Genomic DNA, 12,748 nt, shown 5'->3' on the forward strand with positions numbered 1-12,748 from the left:
TACTACTACTACACACACACACACACACACACACACACACACACACACACACACACACACACACACACACACACACACACACTTCCCCGCTTGGGTATGCACTCCACCACTCTTGCTTTCCCGTGAGCAGGCTGGAGCGGTTGCAGTCGTTTGATTGCGAGGCCATCTTGGACATCAAGTGGTCACAGGTGACGACACCCGAACACCCAGAGCCGCTGCTGGCAGCTGCCACTGCGCCCGGGAATGTTGTGCTGTACCGCCTGCGCTGCAACCCCACCGATGGCGATGGTGACGGAGATAGCGCAGGGTATGCGCTGGAGGAGATGACGAGCACCGTCGTCGCTGATGGGCAGCTTGCGCTGTCGCTGGAGTGGTCGGATCGACGCCAACAGCCGGGATGCGGCGCATCTGAGAGGTGCGATGCCTTGATTAAGGCCAGCTTTGTTTGCCACAACTTGTGTGTCGTGTTTGTGTGTGTGTGTGTGTGTGTGTGTGTGTGTGTGTGTGTGTGTGTGTGTGTGTGTGTGAACACTTCGATCACCCAACTCAAATGCATCTGTGCACGTGACATGCCTGCTATCTTGCCAGGCGCGTGGTGGTGAGCGACCAGAACGGCGACATTTCCGAACTCCAGCTCCTACCGTCGGGCGAGTGAGTGCACGCATGCTATTGTTGTGTCTGTGTGTGTGCGTGTGTCTGTGTGTGTGCGTGATGTTGACGCGCGATGGTGTTTTGTGGTTGCACGTGTGTATGTACCTCTCCTCTGCTGTTGCACGCTCACGTTTCCCTTCATAACCCCAACACCACGATGCCCGCCCCTCTCGTTTTCCTGCTGTGCAGACTTGTGCGCAAGAGCAAATGGCACGCACACGAGTTTCCTGCGTGGATCACAGCTTACAACTGCTGGGACACCAACATCGTCTTCTCAGGTCTCGTGATTGTGTGTGATTGTGTGTGGGGGGGATTGGTGTGTGAGCGGTGTGACTGTCGGCCTTCTGGCTGCCGCAACCTCTCATTGTATCCACCCATTGCTGTCCCTGCTCGCTCGTACACAGGCGGTGATGACTGCAAGTTTCGCGTCTGGGACACACGCACAGATTGCTCCTTCTCCGTCGCAGCAACAAAGAGGTGACGGAAGTTATGGGGCTGTGATGTTGTGTGATGGGATGTTGCTAAAATCCAACACTCCCTCCCTCCCTCCCTCACACACTCACCCACGTTGTCGCCCTCGTGTTGGTTTGCTTGCAGGCACGAAATGGGCGTGTGCAGCGTGCAGTGCTCGCATCTGCGTGAACATCTCCTGGCCACGGGCAGCTATGACGAGCACGTGCGTTTGTGGGATACGCGGTCCTTCAAGACGCCACTGGCAGAGGTGCGTCGTTTCGCACAACACAACCAACCCCTTTCCATCTCTCTCCGTGTTCTTATTTGTCTTGTCTGCTTGATGCTGTCACGCATACCACCCCCATTTTCCCTCCCGTCGTCCGTCACGCCTCTGGGGGCCCTTCCCTTCAGGTGCACACTGGCGGCGGGCTGTGGCGGCTCAAGTGGCACCCGTCCAACCCACGCCTCCTCCTCTGCGCAGGTGAGCACATCATCGTGGTCGTGGTGGCGCAGGGTATGCGCTGGAGGAGATGACGAGCACCGTCGTCGCTGATGGGCAGCTTGCGCTGTCGCTGGAGTGGTCGGATCGACGCCAACAGCCGGGATGCGGCGCATCTGAGAGGTGCGATGCCTTGATTAAGGCCAGCTTTGTTTGCCACAACTTGTGTGTCGTGTTTGTGTGTGTGTGTGTGTGTGTGTGTGTGTGTGTGTGTGTGTGTGTGTGTGTGTGTGTGAACACTTCGATCACCCAACTCAAATGCATCTGTGCACGTGACATGCCTGCTATCTTGCCAGGCGCGTGGTGGTGAGCGACCAGAACGGCGACATTTCCGAACTCCAGCTCCTACCGTCGGGCGAGTGAGTGCACGCATGCTATTGTTGTGTCTGTGTGTGTGCGTGTGTCTGTGTGTGTGCGTGATGTTGACGCGCGATGGTGTTTTGTGGTTGCACGTGTGTATGTACCTCTCCTCTGCTGTTGCACGCTCACGTTTCCCTTCATAACCCCAACACCACGATGCCCGCCCCTCTCGTTTTCCTGCTGTGCAGACTTGTGCGCAAGAGCAAATGGCACGCACACGAGTTTCCTGCGTGGATCACAGCTTACAACTGCTGGGACACCAACATCGTCTTCTCAGGTCTCGTGATTGTGTGTGATTGTGTGTGGGGGGGATTGGTGTGTGAGCGGTGTGACTGTCGGCCTTCTGGCTGCCGCAACCTCTCATTGTATCCACCCATTGCTGTCCCTGCTCGCTCGTACACAGGCGGTGATGACTGCAAGTTTCGCGTCTGGGACACACGCACAGATTGCTCCTTCTCCGTCGCAGCAACAAAGAGGTGACGGAAGTTATGGGGCTGTGATGTTGTGTGATGGGATGTTGCTAAAATCCAACACTCCCTCCCTCCCTCCCTCACACACTCACCCACGTTGTCGCCCTCGTGTTGGTTTGCTTGCAGGCACGAAATGGGCGTGTGCAGCGTGCAGTGCTCGCATCTGCGTGAACATCTCCTGGCCACGGGCAGCTATGACGAGCACGTGCGTTTGTGGGATACGCGGTCCTTCAAGACGCCACTGGCAGAGGTGCGTCGTTTCGCACAACACAACCAACCCCTTTCCATCTCTCTCCGTGTTCTTATTTGTCTTGTCTGCTTGATGCTGTCACGCATACCACCCCCATTTTCCCTCCCGTCGTCCGTCACGCCTCTGGGGGCCCTTCCCTTCAGGTGCACACTGGCGGCGGGCTGTGGCGGCTCAAGTGGCACCCGTCCAACCCACGCCTCCTCCTCTGCGCAGGTGAGCACATCATCGTGGTCGTGGTGGCGGTGGTCGTGGCGGTGGTCGTCGTGGCGGTGGTCGTCGTGGTAGTTGACGTAACAATGGTCACAATCTCAAAGCAGTTGGAAGTGTGCTGTGGTTGCTGCTCCATTGTTCACACACAAATGCACAATGTTCACACCCGCACGCGTGCGCGGCCACTGCTGTGTGTGTGTGTGTGTGTGTGTGTGTGTGTGTGTGTGTGTGTGTGTGTGTGTGTGTGTGTCAGGGATGCATGCTGGGTTCCAGGTGCTGGCGGTGGACGACGAAGACGCGGGGCAGGCGGACATTGTGTGCAATTACGACACCAATGGCGAGCTTGCGTACGGTGCATCGTGGTTTGGTTGCCCGTCCATCGCGACGAAGCATGACCACGACAACGACGCCGCCAGTCACGACGATGATGGCAGTAATGGTGGTGGTGATGGTGATGATGCATTGGTGGATCTCGTTGGCACGTGTACATTCTACAACGCTGAGCTACAGCTGTGGAAAGCAGATGTGACTGCTAGTAAACACTCAGATTAGGTCAAACACTTTCGTGCATGCAAGGAGAGAAGGCCAATCAAGGGGAAGGACTGGGTTCGCGGGTTGGAGAACCGAAGTTCAACTACACCGCACACATACACATACACACACACACACACAAACACACACACACACACACACAACGCACCACACACACACACACACACACACACACAAACAGCGACAGCGACAACGACGATGCACCGTTCTTAGATGCGCTTCTGGTCGCGCGTCTCCTGGACAAACGCGTGCATGTCGAATTCGGGCGCTCCATCCGGTTTTTTGACCACACCCCTCTCCGTGACGATGCCCGTGATGAGGGAGGCCGGCGTGACATCAAACGCCGGGTTCCACGTGTTGATGCCTGGAGCAGCAAGCTGTAGTCGTGTAAAGTACGATGGGTGGTGATGTGTGATGGGGTGGGTGACGTGTGATGGGGTGGATGATGTGTGATGGGGTGGATGATGTGATGAACGTTGTGAAGGTGTGTAAAGGAAGAAACGAGCAAGGACGACCAGCACACACACGCACGCGCACACAAACACATGTACACATGCACACACACACATGTACACATGTACACACGTGCGCGCACATACGCAACCCACCCGCTTGCCGAAGATGTGTGTGAGTTCGTCGCCCTTGCGCTCCTCAATGACAATGTGTGAACCATCAGGAAGGTCGAGGTCCACAGAGGTGATGGGAGCGGCCACGTAGAAGGGAACACCGTGATGCTTAGCCGCAATGGCAATCTGGGGAAGGTGGAAGGAGGGTGAGGTGGTGGCGGGCATGAAAGGAAGGGATGGTGAGATGAGCACGGGGAGTGGGAGGAGAGGAAAGACGCAAGCTACAACACACACGCACAACACACGACACACACACACTCGCACACACATGCACATACACAATACACTTACATGCACATACACAAGCACACACACACACATGCACACGCACACGCATGCACACGCGCGCACACAACACACACAACACACACACGTGCCTGGTATGTTCCAATCTTGTTTGCAGTGTCACCGTTGGCCACCACGCGATCTGCTCCGACGACCACGGCGCTGATGTCCTTCTCCTTCATCAGCACAGACACCATCGAGTCCGCAACTGGTGGGGCGGCGGCGAAGGGAAATGGATGGCACGGGATAGTGGAGGTGAAGGTGGAGGAGGAGGTGGTGGTGGTGGTGGTGTGGTTGCGGCCGTGAAGAGATGTGAGAGGTGAAGTGTGGTAACGCCCAGCACATGCACACAGAATACATACAGACGCACGTGCACACCACTCGCATCGGGGGTGAAGACAAAGTACCTAGCCCTCCTCTTCCCCCCCCCCCCTTCCTCTTTCGCTTTTCACTTCCCTCTTCATTTCCCTGTGCTCTCTTGCCCACCCATCCTTCTTCCAACTGACCCAGTGTTGATGGGATCTTCTCTGTGACAAGCTCATAAGCGGTGAGCCGTGCCCCTTGGTTGTACGGGCGCGTCTCCGTGCAAAAGGCGTGGTCCAGGCTACCGAGCTCGTGCAGACAGCGGATGACGCCGAGCGCGGTGCCATATTGGGCGGTGGCGAGCGACCCCGTGTTGCAGTGCGTGAGGATGCGCACCTTGTCCTTGCCCGTCTTGGCCAAGATGGCCTCTGCGCCGTGCTTGCCGATGGCCCTGTTGTCGGCAATATCAGCGGCCATCATGCCCTCAATCTTCGCCAGCGTGCCGGCGACAACTTGCTGCGCTGTCGCCCCCTCCTGCGCTGCCAGCTTGGCGCTGAGGGCCTCCAGCTTGTTTGCCGCCTCGAAGAGGTTGACGGCTGTTGGCCGCGACGTGCGCAGGTGGTCGAGGCTCGTCTTGATGAAGGCGGCGGCGTCGCCCGCAGATGCAAACGTCCGCTTGTGCAGCTCCACGGCCAGGCTCAGCGCCGCCACAATGGCGATGGCGGGCGCGCCACGCACCTGAGCGACGAAAAGAAGCAGACGGCGGGTGTGCGAGGTGCAGCGTGATGTGGTGTAGTGGTGTGGTGGAGTGTGGTGAGTGTGGTGTAGTCGAGTGTAGGTGCGGTGTGGTGGAGTGGAATGTGTGGTGGCACTGGCGTCATAAGCAAGCACCGCGCGGACGCAGCGGCCGGGCACGAACCACAGCAGATGCAGGCTGCACAGCATGCGCACTTGGCACGGCTTGCAGTGTGAGCAACGCTTGCTTGAGGGGAACACGCTTACCCGCATCTCGCGAATGGCGTCCCAGCCATCCTGAACGGAGGAGATGGCGTCGTATTCGGTCACGAGGGGCAGCTTCAACTGTGGAAGCAGCAAACACGGAAGGAGAGGGATGTTGTGGGTGCAACGACAGGGAGTGGGTGGAGGTGAGGGGAGCGCAGAAGGAGGAGGGAGACAAACAAGCAACACACACACACACACACACACACACACACACACACACACACACACACACACACACACACACACACACACACACACACACACACACACACACACACACACGCACATAAACACACACGCACACGTACACACGCACACACACACACACACCAACCTGGTTGATGATGGACAACTGGCCATCCCTGTATCTAATCGCTTCAAGCTTGTTCTCAGCCATGTTGATGGATGGTGCAGTGGAAGGACTCGTCATGCGCTTGTCTCTGTCGTGTGTTTACTGGTTCCACGTGTTTCATCTTCTCTGTTCTCTTTCTCTTTCTCTCTCTTCTTCGAACGAACGTGCAAGCAAGCGAGAAGCAGGCAGGTGCAAGCAAAAAGGTTGATGGCGAGGGAGCAAGGGTTGGCGCAGGGTGATAGCAGCCGATGATGTTGTTGCTTGTTGTTGCTTGTTGTCCGTGTAATGGCACATACACGTGACGATGCTGTCTTTTCGACATGAGATCATCACCATCACCATCACCGTCACTAACACCGCTGTAATGATCATGGGTGGGCATCAGAGCGACTTCTTTGACTGGTCCAGGCTGACGCCACCGGGGCCCAGGGCAACAATCATCAGCAGCCCGCCAATCACAGACATCGTCTGGAAAAAGTCGTACCTGAAGAGTTGCCAGAAGAAGGGGGGGGGGGTTAGAAGTGGAGGCAGCAGAAGACACACACACACACACACACACACACACACACACACACACACACACACACACACACACACACACACACACACACACACACACACACACACACACACACACCAAAGGCACGAGCAAACGCACAGTTTGAAGTCAAACGCGGTGGAGGACGGGCGCTGCATCCAGAACGCGTTGAGAAGCACATTCTCAATCATGAGCATACACACAAGCACCGCTGCAGACACCTTCGTCTGGAAGCCAACAGCAACAGCCAGCACCAGCACTGCAGACGCGGCCACATGTGGAGAAAAGAACCATTGCGTTTGTGATGGTGAGGGCGTGTCAGCGTGCAAAATGAGCGGGAGCAGGCTGTTGCAAGCACACACGCACTTGAAGACAAGCGTGGCTTCCAACAATCACCCATACAAACACCATCCAAACACCCACCAAACACCATACAAACACCATACAAGTGCGCATCATGTGCGCGTGTGCGCGTGTGTGCGTGTGTGCGCGCACCAAGGCCAATGACTTCGATGAAGATGCGGAGACCGCTGTCAAACATGACGAGCGTCATGAACATGGCCACAATCAGCATCCGCCCAGCAAGCTGTCGACCATGGTGGTGGTGGTGGTGGTGGTGGTGGTGGTGGTGGTGAAGATGATGAACAAGTGAGGGAAGGGGTTACAACAACGTGAACAGGTGCGTTGCGTGTGCACACACAGGCTGATTCGCCGACAATGATCACGTTACCACCACCACCACCACCACCACCACAGCATACCTGGAGCCAGTTTGTTGACTTGTTGTCTGAGGTTGCGGCCATGAAGAGGGGCATGGAGAAGATGTTGCTCGCTTGCTGCATCTCATCTGCCAAGATGAACAGCAGCCCGCCGACAACCGCCGCATTCCTGGTGGTGGTGATCGTAATGATGGTGAGAAGAGATGCCAACACACAGCCACACCAGCAGCGCGCAGCGTAGGATGCGGTGCAGAACACAGCACGCACGCATGCGACTCCCACAACATACAAGTTCACAATGTACACACATGTCATACCTCATGAAAAATCGCAGATCAAAGACCATGTTGTACGCAATGGTCTGCAGGCCGTTCACACACACACACACACACACACACACACACACACACACACACACACACACACACACACACACACACACACACACACACACACACACACACACACGTAATGTCGACAACAACACGAGAGTTGTCAGTGCGCAACGACCCTGGATCTGAAAGAACATGACGCAAACACGAGAACAAACACGAGGGCAAACACGAGGAGCAGTCATCTGCAGTGCAGGCAGACTTACTTGAAGAACAACCACGCCCGCAAGGCATGCACAGGAGGCCTTGACGTGCTTGCGGAACAGAATCAACGCCGCCGGCAGTAACTACAAGCGCGGGGAAGAAGGCGTGTGCCGAGTCAGTGAATGGGTATGGTTTCAAGCTTGCTCACACAGGTGACCAACACAACACGCGCCACCACAGAAAACACACGCACCCACACACACGCACCCACACACACGCACCCACACACACGCACCCACACACACGCACCCACACACACGCACCCACACACACGCACCCACACACACGCACCCACACACGCGCGCGCGCGCGCTCACCTGTAAGAGCATGTTGAGGAAAACAAACATGTAGGCTGGAGTGTACCCCAATCCCCACTCGCGCTTGAAGTGCAGTGCTTGCTCCCTTCGTTGCAGGATCATGCGCACGCCATCCTCAAAGTAGGTAGACAGGATGCAAATGCGCGCCAGTGACAGCAGCTTTGGACTCCACTGTGTTAGTGCTCGTTCAAACCCGCCAAGATAAGGGTCCACCATGCGATGCAGTGCCTGTGCAGGCACGGGGCCGTTTCCGGCCGCGCCAAACTCCCCACCAAGCGACATGTGTGTTGTTGTGTGCTTTTCCAACAAGCGTTCGCTCTGCCACGATGCCAAGGAGTCACATGCAAACAACAACACACAACAAAGCAAGCCAGTGAGTGAGTGAGCAATGTGTGTGAGTCTATGTGTCTCTGTCTGTCCTGTCGGTCTGTCTGTCACACACACACACTCTCTCACTCTCACACACACTCACACACACACTCGCTCTCTCACTGCCTCAACTGGCTTGAACGCCTTCTCGTCGCTGTACACACACCACACACCACACACCACACACCACACACCACACACCACACACCACACACCACACACCAACGCAAATCCAATCCAACTCATCGCACTGATGTTGAGTTCTGCGAGTGAGTCAGTCACCATGTCACAGTCACATCACACACAACACATTCACGCAAGCAAGCAAAGCAACCGCACCACACCGGCACGACTCACCCTTTCTTCTTTCTTCTCTTCTTCTTCGTCTTCCTCCACTGCCGTTCTCTGGTCCACTGACGAGAAATGTGTATGAAAATATACGAGAAAAATCTCATTCGCCATCGCCAACGACGAAAACCGACAACGACACACACACGACCACCCTCCCCCATCTTGATCTTGTTGATCCTGTCTGTAGTGTTCTTGTTCTGCGGCCTGTGCTCGCTGTTGTGTTCACGTGACGAGGAAGGAACGACAAAGCCGACCGAAGAGAGAAGCACATTTGCTGTCAATTGAGAGCTGTAGAGCTGATACATACCACGCGCGCACGACCTTGTTGATCGAAACGCTTCAATCATGGTACGCAAGAGACAAGGGAAAGGGTGTGGTGGTTTTGGTGTGGTGGTTGCATGGATGGATGCCCCTTATCAACCACATATACATGGTGATGTGCACGCATGCTCGTGTGACTGTGTGTTGCGTCTTTTGTTGTTGTTGTTGTTGTTGTTGATTGTGGGGAGATGGGAGAACCACGACCTTGTTTCTATCCATCTCACCCAGATGTATGTGTGTGTGTGTGTGCATTGTTCTTGTCCTGCATCAACAGGGTGCCCAACAGTCCATCCCAAACCTCGCCGCTCTTGAGAGCGAAAGCAACTGTGAGTTGCACAATGCCATCCACGTTGCATGGGATGGGCCTGTGCCTGTGCGTGCGTTTGTATTTGTGTGTTTGTGTGTGTGTCTGTGTTTGTGTCTGTCTGCGTTTGTGTGTTCTTGTGCATGCACATGTGTCTTTGTTTGTGTGTGTGTGTGTGTGTGTGTGTGTGAAATTTACCCTTGGCTCTGGGTGCCCTGTTTGACTGTCCACTCACGATCGCCAACGACTCACCACAACAGTCACCGAGGAAGAGATCAAGCGCCTTGGCCGCCGCTTCCGCAAGCTCGACACGTATGTACCCCTACACCTCCCTCTCGCGCCACACTTGTTCGATCTTTCACGATGCACCGAATTACGTGGTCTCGTGCATTACCACTCACAACCAACCTTCCATCTTCTGTGCTTGCGTATCTTTAGCGATGGCTCCGGTACCCTCTCCGTGACAGAGTTCATGGCCATTCCCGAGCTTCAGCAGGTACTTTCTGTGTTTGTGTGTGTGTGTGTGTGTGTGTGTGTTTGTTTGTCTGTGTGTCTGTGTGTCTGTGTGTGTGCGCGCGCGTCTGTGCGCGCTTGTGTGTCTGTGTGTCTGCGTGTTTGCTTCTTCGTGTTTGTGTCCTCCACCAAATATATCCTGTTCAGAACACCCCTGAACCCATTCACACGTGCGCGTGCGTGTCCTCGGGTTAGAACCCGCTGGTGGAGCGCGTGCTGGCCATCTTCGATGACAACAACGACGGCGAAATCGACTTTGAAGGTGCGCGTGGTGGCAGCGGGTGTGCCGCACACACAATTACGTGTACAATATGATTACGTGATCGTGTACTCGTGTGGCTTCATACTTGACAGCATGCAACGTTTATCGCAAACACAGTGCAACTACCCTCTCCTCCGTACGCCCCCTCCCCAACAGCACACCCACTTATCTCCCTCGTGTCTTGCCGCTGGCGTGTTTGCGTTTGTATTGGACAGAGTTCATCAAGGGCATCTCGCTGTTCAGCGTGCAGGGCGACAGGGAGAAGAAGCTGCGATGTACGTGCAACCGCTGACTGTACGACTGTGTGTGTGTGTGTGTGTGTGTGTGTGTTTGTCTGTATGACTGTGTGTGTGTCTGTGTCTGTGTTTGTCTGTCTGTCTGTGTGTCTGTATGACTGTGTGTGTGTGTGTTTGTCTGTCTGTGTCTGTGTGTGTGTGTGTATTTGCGCTTCATCTGTCCGTCTGCGTCCATTTATCTGCCCGTTTGTCTCTGTGTCTATTTTTGTATGCAAGCGTGTCCCATTCCTTGATTCGGAACACCAATCCACCACCACCACCACCTCCTTCCTCATCTTCCCCGTCCTCCCCATCCTCCTCCTCGTGTTACCGCTGCGAGCAGTTGCGTTCCAGATTTATGATGTTGACTGCGACGGGTACATCTCCAACGGCGAGCTGTTCCAGGTCCTCAAGCTCATGGTCGGCAACAACCTCAAGGACTCCCAGCTGCAGCAGGTTTGGATCCACGCACGCACACGCTTTCCTTGGTCTTGGTTTTGCGATTGCTTGGTTGGTTGTCTGTTTGTTTGCTGTTTTATGTCTGTGTGTGTGTTTGCTGTTTCGTGTGTGTGTGTGTGTGTGTGTGTGTGTGTGTGTGTGTCTGTCTGTCTGCTGTTTTGTGTCTGTGTGTGTGTGTCTGTCTGTCTGCTGTTTTGTGTCTGTGTGTGTGTGTCTGCGCGTGTATCTGTGCGCGTCATTGTGTTTGCTTGCCTTCCTTGGCTGCTACGTTGACCTTTAGCAAACGATCCGTTCAACACACCCTCATACCATGCGTGCGTGCGTGGTGGCTGCTGCTGCTGCTGCTGCTGCAGATTGTTGACAAGACGATCATCTATGCGGACAAGGACGGCGACGGCCGCGTATCCTTTGAGGAATTCTGCGCAGTCAGTACACGGAGGGGTTGAGGAGGGTGTGTGTGTGTGTGTGTGTGTGTGTGTGTGTGTGTGTGTGTGTACATGTGTGTGCGTGTGAACACACGTGCACACATTCATATGCACAGACAGCGCACACACACGCGCGCGCGCGTATCAGATCAGGTCATTGTTCTCACGCCCTCTTTCGCTGTCTTGTGCTGCAGGTCGTTGGGCAGTCTGATGTGCGATTGGAGCTGCCAACCATCTAACCTCCCCAACACGTCATCATCACCATCATCATCATCATCGTCACCGTTGTACCACTGCCCGCCCTTTACTGCCGTTCGCTTGGTTTCTGTGCTTCTCCTCTTGTGTCCTCTCCAAATTGCACGTGCATGACTTTTGTTGTCTGTGTGTGTATGCAACTTTCCACTTGTTTTGGCCATATGTATGTGCACTGATGCCATGCGCTGTCATGCGGTTTGATGTTTTCATGTGACATGATGTGACACCATCCATGTTAATTCCTGTGTCCCGCCTTCAACGTCTGCTGTTGTCGGTGCATGTGCGTGTGTGTGCGTGTGTGTGTGTGTGTGTGTGTGTGTGTGTGTGTGTGTGTGGTTGGCACCTGCTTTCCTCCTTTTGTCTTGCGTATCTGTGCATGCGCTTCTATGTGCATGTGTGTGTGTGTGTGCTGTGTGCAATAGTTGTTGCCTGTGTTGGATCTGGTTGTGCAAGAAGAGTTATGTCCTCTGTTGTTTTCTGTGTTGGCTCGTGCGCGTGTGCATACGTGCGTGCTGGCTGGCTGGTTGTTTCTTGCGCTTGTCATACCGAATAGAAGACATTCCAAAGCGAATAGAATTGTATGACACGTGTGTGGTGGTGAGACAGATGCACGTGCGCATACACGAGGCTATTGATCCTGTCCTTGTTGCTGTCCTTGTTACTGTTGTTCCTGTTCTTGCTGCTGTTGCTGTTGCTGTTCTTGCTGCTGTTGCTGTTGTTGTTGTTGTTGTTGTTGTTGTTGTTGTTGTTGTTGTTGTTGTTGTTGTTGTTGTTGTTGTTGTTGTTGTTGTTGTTGTTGTTGTTGTTGTTGTTGTTGTTGTTGTTGTTGTTGTTGTTGTTGTTGTTGTTGTTGTTGTTGCTGTTTGAGTTTTGCTGAATAGTCTTCAAGCCAGTAGCTGACCTGCATCAGCCCGCCAAACAGCGAGCTGGGCAATAACAACAGCACGCGTTGTTGGAGTTGGGATGTGGGAGGAGAAGAAGGGGAGAGCGGGTAAGCAATTTTCCTCGTCATCCATAAAGCACACACACAC

General features: G+C 54.6%; 4 protein-coding genes across 4 annotated transcripts in view; 2 read left to right on the forward strand and 2 right to left on the reverse strand.

Annotated features, from left to right (window-relative positions):
• Positions 1-3,445, forward strand: part of PTSG_06161 (uncharacterized protein) — a gene marked incomplete at both ends in the record, with an annotated part of 4,266 nt that extends 821 nt beyond the window's left edge. Inside the window, 13 exons of the mRNA XM_004992996.1 lie at positions 131-415; positions 589-651; positions 841-929; positions 1,056-1,128; positions 1,249-1,372; positions 1,516-1,585; positions 1,618-1,726; positions 1,900-1,962; positions 2,152-2,240; positions 2,367-2,439; positions 2,560-2,683; positions 2,827-2,896; positions 3,147-3,445. Of these exons, the coding sequence (XP_004993053.1) occupies positions 131-415; positions 589-651; positions 841-929; positions 1,056-1,128; positions 1,249-1,372; positions 1,516-1,585; positions 1,618-1,726; positions 1,900-1,962; positions 2,152-2,240; positions 2,367-2,439; positions 2,560-2,683; positions 2,827-2,896; positions 3,147-3,445 (1,531 nt within the window). The remainder of the gene's footprint in view (positions 1-130; positions 416-588; positions 652-840; positions 930-1,055; positions 1,129-1,248; positions 1,373-1,515; positions 1,586-1,617; positions 1,727-1,899; positions 1,963-2,151; positions 2,241-2,366; positions 2,440-2,559; positions 2,684-2,826; positions 2,897-3,146) is intronic.
• On the reverse strand, positions 3,353-6,191 carry PTSG_12403 (methylthioribose-1-phosphate isomerase). The gene is made up of 6 exons (XM_004992997.1): positions 5,996-6,191; positions 5,662-5,739; positions 4,863-5,397; positions 4,449-4,564; positions 4,054-4,197; positions 3,353-3,822 (listed from the first exon to the last, which is right to left on the reverse strand). Exons 1-6 carry the CDS (start codon positions 6,089-6,091, stop codon positions 3,655-3,657), a joined length of 1,137 nt encoding a protein of 378 aa, XP_004993054.1. The 5' UTR covers positions 6,092-6,191; the 3' UTR covers positions 3,353-3,654.
• Positions 6,127-8,990, reverse strand: PTSG_12404 (uncharacterized protein). Its single transcript, XM_004992998.1, has 8 exons — positions 8,910-8,990; positions 8,184-8,501; positions 7,869-7,949; positions 7,588-7,631; positions 7,313-7,439; positions 7,047-7,137; positions 6,672-6,810; positions 6,127-6,497 (listed from the first exon to the last, which is right to left on the reverse strand). The coding sequence occupies exons 2-8, from the start codon at positions 8,463-8,465 to the stop codon at positions 6,395-6,397; spliced, it is 867 nt and encodes a 288-aa protein (XP_004993055.1). The 5' UTR covers positions 8,466-8,501; positions 8,910-8,990; the 3' UTR covers positions 6,127-6,394.
• Positions 8,991-9,007: 17 nt separating this feature from the next.
• PTSG_06164 (calcineurin B) lies at positions 9,008-12,293 on the forward strand. The gene is made up of 9 exons (XM_004992999.1): positions 9,008-9,251; positions 9,499-9,550; positions 9,789-9,840; positions 9,967-10,024; positions 10,237-10,303; positions 10,519-10,578; positions 10,922-11,034; positions 11,391-11,462; positions 11,657-12,293. The coding sequence occupies exons 1-9, from the start codon at positions 9,249-9,251 to the stop codon at positions 11,699-11,701; spliced, it is 522 nt and encodes a 173-aa protein (XP_004993056.1). The 5' UTR covers positions 9,008-9,248; the 3' UTR covers positions 11,702-12,293.
• The last annotated feature ends 455 nt before the right edge of the window (positions 12,294-12,748 follow it).

This window comes from Salpingoeca rosetta (genome assembly GCF_000188695.1).
Source record: "Salpingoeca rosetta unplaced genomic scaffold supercont1.14, whole genome shotgun sequence".
Taxonomy (NCBI): domain Eukaryota; class Choanoflagellata; order Craspedida; family Salpingoecidae; genus Salpingoeca; species Salpingoeca rosetta.